At 42.8% G+C, this 17785-nt stretch overlaps 1 protein-coding gene across 1 annotated transcript in view; it reads left to right on the top strand.

The window, feature by feature from the left end:
• LOC149313251 (alpha-1D adrenergic receptor-like) overlaps window positions 1-13204 on the top strand; it is a 55018-nt gene extending 41814 nt beyond the window's left edge. The window contains exon 2 of the mRNA XM_089526347.1: window positions 11421-13204. Within this exon, the coding sequence (XP_089382473.1) occupies window positions 11421-11995 (575 nt within the window). The 3' untranslated portion in view covers window positions 11996-13204. The remainder of the gene's footprint in view (window positions 1-11420) is intronic.
• Window positions 13205-17785: the final 4581 nt, after the last annotated feature.

A 17785-nucleotide genomic window follows, 5' to 3' on the forward strand; every position in this document is an offset into this window, starting at 1 on the left:
GGGGACCATACCAGGTGACACCCCAGAAGGGGGGGTGACACCCTGTCAGACCCCAGCCCTCCCTAGGTCTCCGGGGCGCCTCTCCAGCATTTCTGGGGACATGTGGGGCATTTTCTGCCTTCTTCGGGTCCCAGGGCTCTTTCCTGGTCTTTTCTGGAGGCGTGCGGGGCATTTTCCACCCTCCTCAGGTCCTGGGAGTTCTTTTCCGTCCCTTCCCAGGAGTATGCAGCTACTCCCTGGGGGTGTGCGAGAGAATTCTGACTGTGTGTGCATGCTTCTGCATGCGCTGGAAGTCCCACACCAGAAGTCCCACCACCATAACTCCTGCCCCCTGCCATGACTGACCACACCGGGTGACATCAACCATAGCAATGCCACTGCTCAGACTCAATGTAGGACATCAGCCATCATTATTCTGCAGATTCAAAACAATTTTTTTTCCCAGGAGAAATGTAATAGTGTTTTTAAAAGCCAGCCATCAAATGTCATGATAAAGACATTAAAAATAAAATGCAATTAATGAAAAGGAGAGGCATCAGTCATGGGCTGCTTAGAGGCTGTCTGAACAAAACAGAACTCCATTTCATGACCTTCAGGTTTGCAGCTGGTCTGACTTAGCTGGTTTTGACAGAGCTTCAGAGATCCAACTAGAAATACCGTCCTTGATGTGTACACATGCATCTGGGTGGCTGGGGTAATGGGTGATGTTTGTGATGTTTAAAGTTTTTATGTGCTGGATCACTTGCACATACAAGCTGCCCTTTGAAACAGCAGACAACAAGAAACATTCATACACAGACCAGCATCTTGTAAGTATCATATACAGGTGTAAGGGATGTCACAGAGGATGAAGCAAGCTTGTTTTCTGCTGCTCCATAGACTAGAATATGGAACAATGGATGCAAGCTACAGGAAAAGAGATTCCGCCTCAAGATTAGGAGGAACTTCTTGACAGTAAAGACTGTTCGACAGGGGAACCCACTCCCTCCGAGTGTAGTGGAGTCTCCTTCCCTGGAGGCTTTTAAATAGAGGATGGATGGCCATCTGTCAGGGATGTTTTGATTGTGAATTCCTGCATGGCAGGGGGTTGGACTGGGTGGCCATTGTGGTCTCTTCCAACCCTATGATTCTATGAATCTAAGTTGTGCTATGTCTGCAGAGTATGTTTTATGGACTGTGCGCAGTGGTTGTATCCAGTTGATGATGGCAGAAGTAGAGTTCACTTTCAGGCCAGTCTGGATAGCCCCTTTGTTTAGATATCTAGGATATGAGAGGGGTTTGATTTTGATTAATGATGCTTCATGGACTTTGCAACCCCTAAACAAGATTTAGAATCCCCAGTAATAGATGACAGGAATGGGGATTTTGGGAAACACACATGAGATGAAACTGAGATTCTGGCCTTGTTTGATCTGGCAGAACTCATCCTTTGGCTTTTCAATCTTCTGTCTGAAATTGAATTGTGTGTTTCTGTGATTCTATGCAGGGGGAGGGAGAGTGCTCCTTTGTAGTAAATAAATCGGTGCTCCTTTGTAGTAAGCCTCTCCAACTCCAAGCTGTTCCACATGGCTGGCTGTATGTGTCATTCACACTACCTATTCCAGTGCCATTGATGCCATCACAAGCCACATCTGCTTCTGTTACTGCTTTCAATATTGCATATCTGAATTGATAAATACATAGAGGATGTTTGGATATTTACAAGTCAGTCTGTAATGGACTGACAAGGATGCTTGAGTGGAAGAAAAAACAACATGGGCCAGCATTCATTAAGGGACATATCAGGGACATAGCCAGGATTTTAGGAAGGGTGGTCCAGACTAAGTGCCACCATTATAATGGGGCTTGGGTGCAGCGGCGCAGCAGCACACACCATTCATTTTTCTAATGGAGGGGGGGTCCAGACCCCAAGTCCCCCCCCCCCTTGGCTACATCCCTGAACATATGTATGTATCCGCCGCACTACACATATAGGGTGAAAAGTCACCATTGTGCAACAGACACAGAAGGTCCAGAGATCTCAAAGATCTAGTCAGATACACAGAAGTGTTAACGTTTTTGTGTGGTGCTGGTTGAACCTCCACTGACAGTTGCAATCTACCTTTAATTAAGCTTGTTGGTTTGGTTAATCTGCTGATAAGAGTGGAAGCAGGGTTGGTTAAACAACATGTTCATCTGTGCCTTATCTTTGCAGGTTGTACATTATGGTTGCGCTTCCTTTACTTTATGTACAGTTGCACATCCTATACTTTCCTTTTTGGTTGTGCATCGTATACTTTATGTTATGGTTGTACATGCAATCCTTTCCATTTTTATTGTACATCCTATCTTTGTATTGTGGTAACACATTGCAGTTGTGCATCCTATGCTTTTTGTTGCAGTTGTACATTACAGTATCACATGTTGTGCATTGCTCAATGTCACCCAGTTACTGAAGTGTTGTTCAACATTTCTGATCTACATGCAGTTGTGTAGAGCTGCCATTGTATATGTCCAATGGTTATTTCCAGTACACTAAGGGGGCTCCTCCAGACTGGATCAATATGTCAGGAGGTTGCCACAGATAGCCTTCCACATGAATGGGACTAATGGCAACAACAACTGGCATATATATATATATATATATATATATGGCATTTAACCCCAGTAAAAATGAAAGTATTTTCTAAAGGCTCAAATGACTATTGTTGGCAGCCATATGGCAAGTTGGCAGGTGACACAACTTTAAGTGAATCCTAGAATTTATTGTTTTAGTTTACAAGGTCTTTAGCCTTCTCTGCCCAAGAGTCCTGGTCCTCACAAAACTACAACTCCCAGGATGTTGGAGCTATGGCAGGTAAGGTGATGTCAAAGTGCATTATTTCTACAGGGCAGATGCACCTGGGAACTTACCAGCATATATGTCAGTCATGCCCATGAGTACTTCATTTCTGGAATTTGGCATTTGCAGAAATCAGCCAAATTGCATCACCGACTATGTTTTTTATCACCAGAGTTGGGACTACTATCTCTTTTTTACCATGCAAATGACTTTATTTCACATTAAAAAGTGTTTGTGCATTTATGTCTGGCAGCACGTTTAGAGATCATGTGTAATTGGAAAGACTTAAATGCCCTGTCACTTTCTCGGTGGATAGATAAAATCTGGAACATCATGCTAAAGAAAACATTAACTGAAAGAGTAAGGGCTACTACAGGCCACCCAAATTCTGTGCGACATGTTACAAGTTTATTAGTTACGCAAATGGAAAGGCCAGTCTTCTCTCTTCCCCTTCCTCGCACATTGATTTTAGGAAAGATACTCCTTCATAACTGTGTCAAGCTGAGCATTTTTTCACTGGCTATTCAGGAAACAAAGACACAATGCATCTCACAGATGCATAGTTTGCTAGATATGTATGTTTCAGTAAAAATCTTTAAAATACTAATTTTTAAAAAGCAACAACTGGCAAAAAACAATGTGAATGTGAGAACTTGTTTGGACCAATTGGGAAGACTCCAAAGGCAAGGGGAAAAATTAGTAAAAGTGTATTTTTAATAGACACGCACACACACACACAATAATTTTCCTGTCTCTTGGGCTGCTGCCGCACTGCAGAATGAATGCAGTTTGACACCACTTTAACTGTCATGGCTCCATCCTATGGAAATCTGGGATCTGTAATTTTTCGTGGCACCAGAGCTCTCCAAGAGAGAGGGTGAAATCTCTCAAAAAAAACCCTACAGATCGCAGAATTCCATTGCACTGAGCCATGGCAGTTAAAGCAGCATCAAACTGCATTCATTCTGCAGTGTACATACAGACACCATTTCTTTCTCTATTCTCTTTAAAACAAATGAAGGCCTGTTACAGACTGCCAAAATAAAGCTGCTTCGAGTCTCTTTGGAGGTATGTTATTTAAATGATGCATGGGTCCTAAGAGTCCGGAGGTCGCACCAAAGCCACACTCCATTCCTGAGCACCGGAGTGCAGCTTTGGTGCAGCTTCCGGACTCTTAGCACCCATGCATCATTTAAATAGCATACCTCCAAAGAGACTCGAAGCAGCTTTATTTTGGCAGTCTGTAACAGGCCGAAGAGAGGCTAAAGAGAGATTTGCATGGGGCTGGATAGTTATGCACTGTCCAAAAGGTAGCTATAGGGTAAAATGAAAGGGGGTCCTTACACTGAAGATGTGTTGCAGAAATAGAGGCAAAAAAAAAAATGTCCTAGGCTGCATCCACATGCAGAAATAATCCAAGTTGATACCACTTTAACTACCATGAATCAGTGTTGTGGAATTTGGGGTTTGTAGGTTTGTGAGGTATTTAGCCTTCTCTGTGAGAGAGCTCTGGTGCCGCAACAAACTATAATTCCCAGAATTCCATAGTATAGACAGTTAAAGTGTTGTCAAACTGGATTAATTCCTTAATTAATTAATTAATCAGAACAGGATTGAACTGCTGGATGCTCTGTTCCTCATTCTCTTCCTCAGCAACTCACGGATGAATACTGCAATATTATGTGCATGATCGGGGTGTTAAATTCATCCCACTTAGCAGATAATAAATATCACCGGCCCCATTGCACCAATACATATTTTAATCTGCAGGAGAGCTCCACATCTCTATCATGCTGTTGCCAACCAAGAGCCAATTTCTCCTCCTCTGGTGGAAGCTCCTTCAATGCAGAAGGGTAGCTTTAAAGATTAATATAGCCCCAAGGATGAATGAAGCCAAGAATAGTGTCTCACTTGGGCAGATTTGTAGCGCGCAACTACGAGGCAAGCCGTTCTGTTTTGTAATGCGCAAGTAATTTATCAATACATGCTCTGATTCACAAATCACACACACACACAAACACACACACATAGAGGGACCCATTCATTGGCAGAGCTCAGAGGCGGAGGATGAATAAATCTCAATTTGCTTAACAGGGCATTGGACAGAGCCAGGAAAATACAATCGTAAATACTCTCCGCTGTTAAAAGCAGTGGTGCAGAGGAAGCAGAAGCTGGAAGGCTGCGTGGCTGGGTTTGTAAACCTGCTCTCAGTATTGAGGCCTTTCAAGCCAGGGATGGGCCAGGTGTGGCTCATGGTCCAAAAATGGCACCCTGAGTAAAGCCTGGATCATCAGTGGAGCAGATATGATCACTACAAAAGAGGACAAGGCACCACAAAATTTAAAAAAAATGTAGGACATTGCCAAATAAAAGCCAAAAACACTCATAAATTCATTTTATATGTTTTATTTACAGCTATATTCCATATACTGTATTTTATTATGTACTCAACCATATTTTTCTTCATTAAATACCTTACTGGCTTGCAATATACTTAGGAGCTGTGCAGACCACCAATTTTAGAGCCAGATTGGGGTCATGGCAACTGCATGCTGTGGCCCTCATCTGGTCTTTCTGTGGCACAAAAAGGAGCCACAAAAAGTGCCTCCTTTTTGTACCCTGGAAAAGGTGGCACAGTCGCCGCGCCGCAGCTTTACAGTGCTCCTTTGATGCTGCATCATCTAAACGCAGCGCCAGAGAAGCGTCATGACGCCACATACCATGTGGTGCAGTGTACAGCGTCAAATCTCCATGGGGATGGAGTCAGGGCATGCATTGTGTGGACACCACACCCAGACACCACCCCCAGGTTGGCCTTAATGGTCAGTCTGTACAGGCTGTTACTGAACTCTGAGCAAGACAAATGCTTAAAACTGTACTTTACTAGCCAGAAACCCTTGACAGCATTTTTGTTGTTGTGTGCCTTCAACTCGTTTCTGAATGATGGTGACCCTATCATGGGGATTTTTTTAGCAAGAGTAGTTTACAGGAGTTTTGCCATTGCCTTCCCCTGAGGTTGAGAGAGTGTGACTTGTCCAAGGTCACCCAGTGGGTTTCATGACTGAGTGGGGAATTGAACCCCGGTCTCCAGAGTCATAGTCCAACACTCAAACCACTATGTCACACTGGGCTTTCTACATTTAAATTATTCCTTTCATTTATCTATTGTGCTGAAATTAAGGGGGTGGAAACCCTTCCAACATTTGCATTGCGTCCTTGAGCAGCCCATTGCCTAACACGTTTGCTGTACTTTTTTCCTCCAAGAAACAAATATGCCCTGAGCTCTGGGTGCAAGTCTTTTCTGCTCTTGCATCTCCTAGGGAAAAAGAACTTTTGAAGGATCCATCTTATCCCCCTATTTCCAGCGAGGACAGGCTGCTAAGTAGACAAATTTATCAAAAGGGAACAACAAACGTGGTGTTACTCAATGGGCTTCTTACTCATGCTCAAAATGGAGTATATTTTGAAATTCCTCCAGGACAGAAGGTTGAAATGTAGGACAAGCCCTGGAAAAAGAGGATGTCTGTTCACCCTGCTGCAGAGGCTCTCAATGACTAGGGGGCCATGTGGCTGATGGTGACCCAGGCACATAGATGTGTATGCACCTACACCGGCTTCTTGTGCTGTGATAATGTCAAGAGAAAAATTGTTCTGTGGATGGGAGGATGAAGGATTCCCTCCTGCTAGCAGGGTGACTGAGAAAGCCAAAAACAATGGGAAGATTTGGGGTTCATTTCACCAAAATCAGGCAAGGGGGAATCCAAAGTGTGCCTCACACAAGGGCTTTAAGTCTGGGTTTTGTGTCCCTCCCATGTTTAAGGGGTTATTTAGACAGTGAATATAATCCAGGATGAATCCAGGTTGAATCTCCATTGTTCACATGCATCCCGAATGCACCTGATTAAGTTTGGGGGGGCTGCCAAAAAACCCTATTTAACCCAGGATACCCATTTTTAAAAAAAAAGATTTGCATCATTGGCCGCAAGAATAACCGATGCAAATATTGGAAAAACACTTAAAAACTGAAATGAAGAACTAGTAATGACTTACTGCAAAGAAAGATAGAGCAAATATATGTATTACAGAGAGAAATGACTTTGAATAACTAAAATAAGAAACAGTTAAGTAATGGTAGAGTGGGGAAGTATTGAACAAAATGTGAACTGTTATAAGATATTGGTTAAACTATCATGCCATAGTTAATGTAAATATTAGTTATAAAAGGTTTAAGAGTATGGGCTCTTAAGATGAACAGAAAACATAAACGTAAAAGTTGAGTTGTAAAAATTTTATAAGACACAATAAGAAGGAAGAATATGGATAAGAATAATGATGCTAATAGGTGCATAAATTTGAATTTAATGAAGGCCAAAGGGAAGGAGGATGATAAGTGATTATTGCTAACAACTATGAAATGTGAAGAACGAATATTGTACAATTGCAATAAAAATTATAAGAAAAAAGCCAATGATGCAAACGCAAAGCCAGAACTCGGCTGGTTTCTACAGACCAGTTTCTTTTGAAAACCAGGCTCCCCAGTCAGTGTGACACGCTTGCCTTCGGATCCCGCAACCTTAAGAACATAATTACAAGCTCTGCTGATTTGGGGGCACCAGAAGCAATTGTGTTGTTTTCCGTTAACAGGTTTCAGAAGCTTTCTTAGGGAAGTCTGTGTGTGTATGTGTGCGTTTCCTTCCTGCCTTTGGGATTTTCATGTTTGCATGCCCACGATGCCGAATGCTCCCCTCCGAGCTGTTTTGACACTTCGCTTTAGCGCCGATCCCTTGGAAGCGCATGTTATTTACCCATAACACAAATTAACACTGCAGTCACGCAGCATCATGATTCATCTAAAATTAAAAAGATACTGGGCTGAGTCAGAAAGTTATTCTTAGAGCTGCCTGGGCAGAGGTCCATCCAGGTCCAGAGAGTACAAGGGTGCCCCCTGCTGGCAAGAGCCGAGAAGTGATACGTCGGGGAAGGAAACGATTAATCAATCCGGATTAATGGGAACAAATGAGGATTAGTCCTCGCAAGGAAAGCCATTCCAAATTATTTGCGCATGTCATGCCACAACCAAACGATTGGTTTTGTGCAGCTTACCAGTTTCCTATTTCTGAAGATAAGCTCTGCCAGGAGAAAAGTGTTTAAGTTGAATCCTCTCCATTACTTTTGCAAATGAACTGCAATTGTATGGGCTCACAGTTAAAACTGGATGATACATTAAACCCAAAGCCTGGGAAATTTATCATTTCGATCTACGAGTCCCATAATCCCCAGCCATCCCAGTCAGACAAATATTTGAGATGCAGTGCTTGGAAAAGTTACATTTTGGATTACAGCTTCTAGCATCCCCCAGATAGTAACATCATAAACCTGTGAACTGGAGGGGCATTCTGAGAGTTATATGCTAGAAAAGTAACTTTAATTTGAAATCTCAGGAGAAGCGTTTTCACAAAAAGAACTTACTGTCATCTCACTGCAGTATGGAAATGTTACTGTTTTGGAGGGAAATGCCAAAATCCCCACAGTCATCATGCCTAGTGGTCATGCTGGCTAGAGGATTCTGGGACTTGCCATCCATAAATGTCACTTTTCCAAGCTCTCTGGCTCACACCGTTAACTGGCCATACTGGCTGGGGGATTTTAGGTGGTTTCATCACCAAAAGTAACTTTTCCAAGTTCTAAACCAAATTCCCAGATGTGTTTTAAGTAATTCATAAACTGCATCCACACTGCAGAAATAATCCAGTTTGAGACCACTTTAACTGCCATGACCAAATGCTATGGAATTTGTAGTTTGTTGTGTCACCAGAGCTCTGTGACAGACAAAGCTTAATATCTCACAAAGCTACAGTTCCCAGGATTCCACAGCATTGAGCCATGGCAGCAAAAGTGGTGTCAAACTGGATTATTTTTGCAGTGCGGATAAATCTATACTCGCTTTTTCTCTCTTAAAATTAGGAAAATTGCTGCACCGGATATATTTTTGGCCAAATTGTATCTGGCATCCACTTTTAATATGAGGATTGTTATCATGTGTGGTAACCACCACTTTCCATTCTGTATGTTACTTTTTAAATATGTAAAAGTAATATGTGATTTTGTTATTGTTTTAACAAATGAGTATCTTTAATAATTTATCTTATGTCCTGGGGTTAAACTACTATTTCACTACCACACGTGTATGGTACACTGCATCTACACTGCAGAATTAATTTGACACCTGCCATGGCTCAATGCTATAGAATTCTGGGACTGGTAGTTTTGTGAGATATTTAGCCTTTTCTGCCAGAGAGCTCCAGTGCCACAACAAACCCCAGTTCAGCTGAGTAGAGCCATGGGATCAACTGTTGAATGGTGAGTCGACACGTAGGTAAATTGCTCAATCCAGTGGGTCTCCTCTAGTTGGGAATATCAATAGGATTCAGACCGTAAGCAACGCTACTTTGAAAAGCATGTTCCCTCTGCATTTGCACTCTGTTTTTTCCCCTATTTTATCCTCTCCTCCTGGTCCAAAGCAAACCATTTCATTCAATGGGAGTGTTTTTCCTTTTTGCTAAGGACTTGGGGGAATCCTTCCAGTGATCCTGGGAAACTACAGAGATGGGTTACATGCACAGGCAAACCAAAAGGCCCAGATGCTCAAACCGTTTGCCTGGAGATTTGGGAGAACACAGTGCAATGGTTGGGTCTCTCCCAAGACTATGTTTTATTTGTTTTTCCACCTCTCAAACTTTCCCCTCCCTTGGTTTTCTAAGAATGTGAATTTGGAGCTCTGCTTTCAGACTGGGGCAGGTCAGGTCAGACTTAACCCTGGAATGCACCAAAATAACCAACATTTGCAGATAAAGGTGCATGGAAGCAGCTGTAGTTAAATGATGGTTCTGCTATCCCACCCTTCTGCTACATCCCAACATTGTACAACCCAGAAGTATAGATGGGAAGTAGACAATGCATTGCCCCACAATACAGTTCTGCCGCCTCAAGCAAAACTTACCTTCAGGCCCCATATTTCTAGCATTGCAGTAATTTAAAACTTCAGTTGAGCATTTAGGAATAGAGTTTAGGTATCCAAGGCAAAAGAGCAAGCATAGTGACCCAAGGAACTCCAGCATAACAGAAGTCTAGTTCTAGCTATGAATGATCTTTGCTGTATCCTTCTTGGCAATACTAGAAATCTTGGAAATGAAGGGAAAGTTGGTGTGTGGGATACTTAGCGCAAAGGCTTCATCCCCCACACACACATACACACACACAACTCATAGCTATACTTCAGGTACACTTGTTGCATATCTGTCAATGTACTTGCTATTCCTGCAATCTCAGTGAATCATGTGTGATACTGAAGACACTAATGTGTAGCTATGTGACATCCTAGAGTGCATCCACACTGTACAAATAATGCAGTTTGAAACCACTGTAGTTGCCATGGCTCCATCCTACAGATTCCTGGGGTTTGTAGTTTGGTGAGGCACCAACACACTTTGGCAGAGAAGATTAAAGACCTCGCGAAATTATAAATCCCAGGATTCCATTGGATGGAGTGACAGCACTTAAAGTGGTGTCAAACTGCACTGTTTCTACAATGTAGATGCAGCCCTAGAATACACAGCAACATGCACAACGGTTATATTTGCAGAACTCTGCTTATGCAACTGTAAACAGAATATAGCATTATGCAACCACATGTATAAAGAAACTTACTTGTGCACAAAGTACCAACATGATGCCAGTCGCTGCTTCCAAACTCTGTGTGATGCCTTCCTCCTACATATGGGTGGTGCTATTTTAACTATGGAAGAATCCGTGCTGAGGCTATAAATTTGTACTTATTTGTTCCATGCAAGGAAGAACTAATCCTTTCTAAAATTTTGTCCTCACCAGGTGATATTTTGAGAGTCTTTTTGCATTTTTCAGTTTTTTCTCCACAGTTTGGGGCTTTTTGTGGGGGGGAAAGTATCTGAACAAAAACATGTTTTCTGTGCCCAGTTTGTTAGTGTTTCGACTTTTTTGACAAAAACAAAGACCTGAAATGTGTGCAGATAGATAGATAGATAGATAGATAGATAGATAGATAGATAGATAGATAGGATAGATGATAGATAGATGAGAGAGAGAGAGAGAGAGAGAGAGAGAGAGAATTTCCACAGGGATGGACTTAGTGCAGCATCTCAGTGTTTTGAGATATTATTTCTAGTCAAGGACAAGAAAATTATGAATATTGCTTATATCCCAAATCAGGATTTTGTGACTATCTATGAATGTTCCTTACACCTTTAATTTGGATTTTGTGAATATCTGGGAATATCCTCACATCACTAATAAGATTTTGTTTGCTGAACATTTATAAACCTTTAAATGGGTTTTGTGCATATTTGTGAATATTCCTTTCATCTCTAATCAGGTTTTTGTGGATGTTTATGCATTTTCCTTACACCCCTAATGAAGATTTTGTGAATATTAATAATATTATTTACATCCATAATTGGCACTCAGATAAAGAAATTGCTAACAAAGGAGATAAGTGATGGCACTCTGACCCTCTGCCCATACAGCCATTTCTACCTTCATGTATCCTTTTGCCTTTTCCTTTTAGGTTCCTTTTTTCCTTCTGTGAAGCCCGAGGGAATGGCTTTCAAGATCATCTTCTGGCTGGGATACTTCAACAGCTGCGTGAACCCTATCATCTACCCTTGTTCGAGCAAAGAGTTCAAAAGAGCTTTCATTCGGCTTCTGAAATGCCAGTGTCGCCGGAGGAGAAGGCCCATCTGGAGGGTGTATGACAACCACTGGCGAGGAGCCTCCGTCAACGGCTCTGGCCAAGGTTCGGAGCGGGAATCGCGGTCGAGGGTTTCGACCATCAACGGGTCATTCATATTAAACACTGGCACCTTGGAAAGCTCGAGCAAGGGGAGAACTCTGAACTTCAAGCGGTGGAGAATGTTCTCCCCTTTCCAAAAGCCAACCACACAGTTGAAAGAAAAAATGAACAGCCTCTCCAACAAGATCCGAGGAGGATCTGCCAAAGGCGGCATGGCGGCCTCCTACAAAACGGAGGTGGAATCGGTCTCCATAGGGATCCCCAACGAGTTCATGGAATGTATTGACTATCAAGTCTATGATGATTTAACAGACTCCGAGTCCTGTGGGCTTAAAGAAACAGATATTTAAAACCAGCAGGGATAAGCGTTCGAACCCCTTTGGGGTTCCATTTTATTGTGTCTGTGTCTTAACATGCGGGTCAGCTGTCAGGTGGATGTGGTACATACCTGAGACAGGTAGACTGAAGGAGGTCAAAGCTCAGTTGACATTGCTCAGGCTTGGCCTACAGAAAGCCAAAGGTCTCATGCCCAATCACCAACATCTCCAGTCAAGGAAGGGGCTCTACCCAGCGAGGCTGAGTAGAAAATTTCTCTTTGCCCAAGATCTCAGAAAACCACTTGAAATCAGTGTAGATAACACTGAGCTAGAAAGACCCATGGTCTGACTCAGTATGAAGCATCTGCCTCTGTGTTTTTTGGGGGGTTGTATGATGATAGCACCTTGTACATGGGCAGGTACCTCATGAAGAAAAATAATGCTATTGGCCATGAAATGGCAAAAGAGCTCTATGGATTCTGGGGATGATCAATTAATACATAGAAGAGGTGGGCCAGCAAATACTATGAAGCAAGGAGAAAGGCCTATTTCTCTGAATGGCAGGGGTGGTGGTATCCATGGCAAAGGTTCCCCATTTTATCTGGGGCAGAAAGGTCTGGCCCCTTGAAAAATGCCAGTGATCTGCCGAGAGGTTCAGAAATAAATTATGCAAAAAAATCATCAGTGAGGGTTTGCTTAAAGTCACCCAGCAATGATGCTTTATTCTGATCTCACTTCTTTGCAAAAATTGGGATTTGGAGCCATGGGAAAGTAAGAAGACAATGATGGGCCTTCAGGTAGAGATATAGGTAACCTATCAACACACAAGAGCTCCATGTCCTTGATCAAGCTGCTAGATTTCAAGGGTGAGGGAAATAAGAGTTTGATAATTGACACAACACCCCCCCCCCTTTGGTTTCATTGTTGTTTTTAACAAACCACTAAGAGAGGGGATATTTTCTTGTAAGCACAGCTCCCTGTGCCTTGAAGATAACTATAGCTAGTGTTTCAGCCATTACTGCTACAACAATAAGGGTTGGAAACCTGTTTTTGGAATGAGGACTGGGTTGGAAAGTTGTTTTTCAAAGGTTCAAGTCCTCTGGAGCTCAAGTCCAATGATGGTTAAAAATTTGATTTTTCCCCCTCAGATACTGAAAACAGTAGACATAAAAAAGCCAAGTCTAGTGTATTCTGACTACCAAGGGCAATCGAGCCAAAATTATTACACTGTGGCCATTTTTTAAAAAAGAATGGAGGGGATAGGGATAATGCATCAGCAAGGAGAGAGAGTGTCAATAATACTGAGATTGTCAATAATACATAAGGGAATTTATCCATATCCCCAAGATCCCATCTTTCTTCATCAACTATTCTTTCAAAACTGCCCCATATTTACAACTGACAATGGGAATGTGGGAAAATTCACTTCAACACAATGACCTGACACAACAGACCACCATCTCACCACAAAGCTGTTTCCATCTGCTCCAACTCCCCTATTTCTAGGCCTGTAGAAACTGACAATGTTTTCTCAGTGGAGAGGGGAGTACACTCTGCATGTGCTCAGAGGCACCTCTCTTGTTATATTTTGAAGCACATATTCCAGGTATAAGACCCCAGCCTTCAAAAGGAGCTCCAAAATAGGGCCAGACTAACCTTTAGACAAAGTCTGTGCCTGCACTGCAGAATTAATGCAGTCTGACACCACTTTTACTGCCATGGCTCCATCCTATGGAATCCTGGGATTTGTCATTTGTTGTGGCACCAGATCTCTCTGACAGAGAAGACTAAATCTCTCAGAAAACTACAAATTCCAGAATTCCATTGCATTGAGCCATGGCAGTTAAAGCAGTATCATACTGCATTAGTTCTACAGTGTAGATGCATCCAGAGTAAATTCAACACTTTAGGCTTCAGGGGATGGGAGGAAGCAGGAAGCCGTTGAGGGGAGTGAACAGTTGTATACCAAAACGTTTGCCTTGAGCTTCCCATGCTACCTTGCTGCCTTCAAGTATGGTCCAGGGTGTTCTCTCATTCCCAGTATTGAAGAAACCTTCAAGAACCTGTCCAAATAGCTTTCATGCAAGAGAGGAAGGGTGTCATTTTGTTCTTTGCCTCAGACAGCAAAAATGTCTTGTTGCCGTCCATGCTCTACAAAGAGCCCGTGGATGTCAGGTAGAAGATGGAGCAAGCTTGTTTTCTGCTGCTCCACAGACTACGACACAAACCAATGGATTGAAAGCACTAGAAAAGAGATTCCACCTAAACGTTAGGGAGAATGCCTTTAGCGTAAGAGCTGTAACAGTGGAAAAACCTGCCTGGTGGGATGGAGTGGATTCTCCATCTCTGGAGGTCTTTAAACAAAGTTTGTATAGGCATCTTTCAGGAATGCTGTGGTTGTGTATTCCTGCGTGGCAAGGGGTTGGAATAGATCAGTGGTTCCCAAACGTTGGTCTTTCAGATGTTTTGGATTTCAGCTCCCAGTATTCCAGACATCTGGCCAAACTGGCTAGGGCTTCTTGGAGTTGAAGTTCAAAACACCTTGGGAACTAAAGTTTGGGAATCACTGGACTAGAGAGTCCATGGTCATCTCTACAAGTGGCCAAGTGACCCAGTTTCCCCACACCCTCCTGTCACCCTGTCTACACAAAGGAGTTTATCACACATGAGGGATTTCTCTTAATTTTGTATGAAAAGAAAGAGGGGCCAGAATGCATTCACGTAAAGTCGCTAGTTTAGTGAAATTACGTGAATGCTCATTGCATTAGAACTGGCTCCCCATTGCCCAAAATTAGCATGTCATTGCCCGAATTTGTGTGGGGCAATCTATTACGCAATAATGTGAAACCCCATGATTGCGCTTGGACTGACTTCCCATTGACCGAATTTGCATGTAGTGTGTTATCACGCAATAATGTTAAACCCCATGATTGCATTCAGATTGCCATTGGATTATACTTCCAGTTTCCCTTGTCTGATAAACTCCAAAGCAGGACCAAAGCCCTGACTCAACTGCAGCCTGTCTTCACTGCAGTTCTGCAGTGAATTCAAGCCATAATTCCCTTCAATGTCAGGCCAAGGTGACTGGCCATGTGGTCAATACAGGGCAGCTCATTTCTGGCCTTAGAGGGAGCAACTCACAATAGCAGTTGGCACTGTGGGGTGCTGTGTAAATACAGACATATGGAAATATCTTGGAAAGGGAATCCAAATCTAAACAAAAAAATAATAATTTAGGTTTCATACACATTGGGCCTTTGGTATCCACTGGTGTTTCGTTCCAGGACCCCCTGTGGATACCAAAATCTGTGGATGCTCAAGTCTCATTAAATACAGTGGCCTAGTAAAATGGTGTCCCTGGTATAAAATGGCTTTGCTTTTGGGCATTTATATATATATTTTTAAATATTTTGAAGCCATGGAGGCTTGAATCTATGGACAAAGAGCCGGTGGAGACAGAGGGCTGACTGTACACCTTTTACACTGATTCTATGATACACCAGGCCTGAAGGTAATTTTCATACAATATTTTTAATAGTTTTGTACATAAAACAAAGTCTGTGTACACTGAACTATCACAAGGCAAATGTGTTGGTGTCTCAGCCATCCATAGAAAAAATTGGTCTTTGGTGTATTTCAGATTTTGGAATTCCAACAGCCTGTACCAACGTGGAATGGATGGAAAGGGTTTTTTAATTGTTTTAAAATATTTTAAAGGAGAATAAGAAGGCTGTTGCTGTCCTGGTTGGTGCTGTATGCACCCTGAGAAAGACTAAGAAGAAGGGATGCAGAAAGAGGGTGACTGGTATGTGTTCTGTTCCCTTCTCTCTCTGCAGTCAAAGCATGAGCTGGATGCATTACAAGCAGCTTTTCTGTATTTTGTCAAAATATTTTGCCCCTCAGGCAGCCAATAGCATCAAGCAACATTGGCCTTGACACAAGTGCCTCTGGTCCACCATTTCTGGGTTGTTGTTTTTTTACAGATGACAGACAGGTTTACCAACTAATATTTTAAAACAACCAGCTGATAAGTAAACTCTGCAAACCTCATATTAAGTAGATGGCGAAATTCCCCATGAGATGCCTTGGTGGGACTGGTAGTTTTTCCCCACCTCCTCTTGTGTATTTGAACTTGGGTGGGAGCCAGCAAATTCAATTATACAGCGACTGTGAATCAAACCCAAGCCCTGAAAATAGCTTTGGCGTCATTGAACGATGCCTGTAGATGTTTTCATGGGCAAAGTTTTTGATGGGTGATTGAAAGCACACTGGCACATGGTCAAAGTTCAGCTTGAAATCCCTGGGAAGTTCCAAACATGGAGAGTATTTCTTTTGAATGGATAGTTTGAGCAACTATTAAAATCACAGGCTTTCTACTGTCTGAGGTTCAAAATGGGCAGGATTTGGGCCACATTGGGTGTATCTACAGTTAGGAATAATCCAGTTTAACATCACTTTAAGTGTTGTAAATCCATCCTATGGAATCCTGGGGTTTGTAGTTTAACAAGGTTTTTAGCTTTCTCTGTCAAACCGTGGTGGTGCCTCACAAAACTACAAATCCCAGGATTCTGTAGGATGGAGCTATGGCAGTAAAAGTGGTGTCAAATGGCATTATTTCTACAGTGTAGATGACCCCACAGTGGTTAGTGAGCATCACACCATTTGGGATACTGGCATAATACTAGAGGACTCCATTGCAATGAATATTCAATAGTTTTGATTTTCAGACGTAAAAAGTAGCCATTGGTGGTGGGTGGAAATATCTCTTGCCCAAAATGGTGCACAATTCCAATCATTTCATCAAACGTACCCTTAAGAATTGAGCTGTAAACGGGATGATGTCATTATGAAGCCACCAATTTGATGGAGGAAGTGGAGACTGAGGCAAGACAGTGTTTGCTGGATCATATATAGGCTGAACAGACCAGCCCTAAGGGGCGGCCTGCAGCTGGCTGTATATGCATCAGATCGGGGCCACAGGAACCGCACTCCTTTCTGTGGTGCAAAAAGGAGCCGCAAAAAGTTATTCCTTTTTGTGTCTTGGAAAGGGCGCCATAGTCACTGGCACGTGGCTTTTCTGTGGTCCTTTGGCGCTGCATCATGTAGATGCAGTGCCAGAAGAGCACTGTGATACTGCACACCATGTGGAGCAGTGCACGGCATCACTCTGCCTTAATGGCCGGTCTGTCGAGCCCCGTGGTTCTTAGAGCCTTGTTAGGGCATATGTCCAATGAGAAGATGTCAGAAGAGGTAGGTAACTGTGCCTTTTCCACCACATAAACACCAGCCCTAAGATGGCTCCTTTTTCCTGTGGCTTGAACTTTCACAGGCAGCAACCAAGGCTGGCTCAACCACTGGGGAGAGAGAAGCGATTGCCTCAGGCAGCAGATGCTGGGAGGTGGCAAAGAAGGAGGAAAATGCCACACTGCCAGCTCTGTGCTCCCTTAGCAGACCTGTTGCTACATGTGGTGGATGCTGCTTTCTCATTGCTGGAGTTGAAGAAAGATTCAACTGCACACCAGCTGGGTTTTACACATGAAAAGGCAGGAGCACCAACATGTCTCAGGCAGCCGCACGCAGATGTCCTGACCACAAAGGAATGCAGGGTGCTGCAAAGTGTAGGGCATTCCAGGGAAATGTAAGACATTACAAAATAAAAGCTGAAAACACGATGTAAATTCATGCTGAAAACAAATGTAAATGTACACTTTTTAGTCCTGCTCAAAATGGAGGAGATTTTGACATTCCTCCTGGACAGAAGGTTGAAATGTAGGACGTGTTCTGGAAAAGGAGGACAGCTGCATGGAACTAGAGAACGCCCAT

Source organism: Sceloporus occidentalis, unplaced genomic scaffold (assembly GCF_023333645.1).
Source record: "Sceloporus occidentalis isolate IW3139 unplaced genomic scaffold, rSceOcc1.0.p SCAF_5, whole genome shotgun sequence".
Lineage (NCBI taxonomy): Eukaryota > Metazoa > Chordata > Lepidosauria > Squamata > Phrynosomatidae > Sceloporus > Sceloporus occidentalis.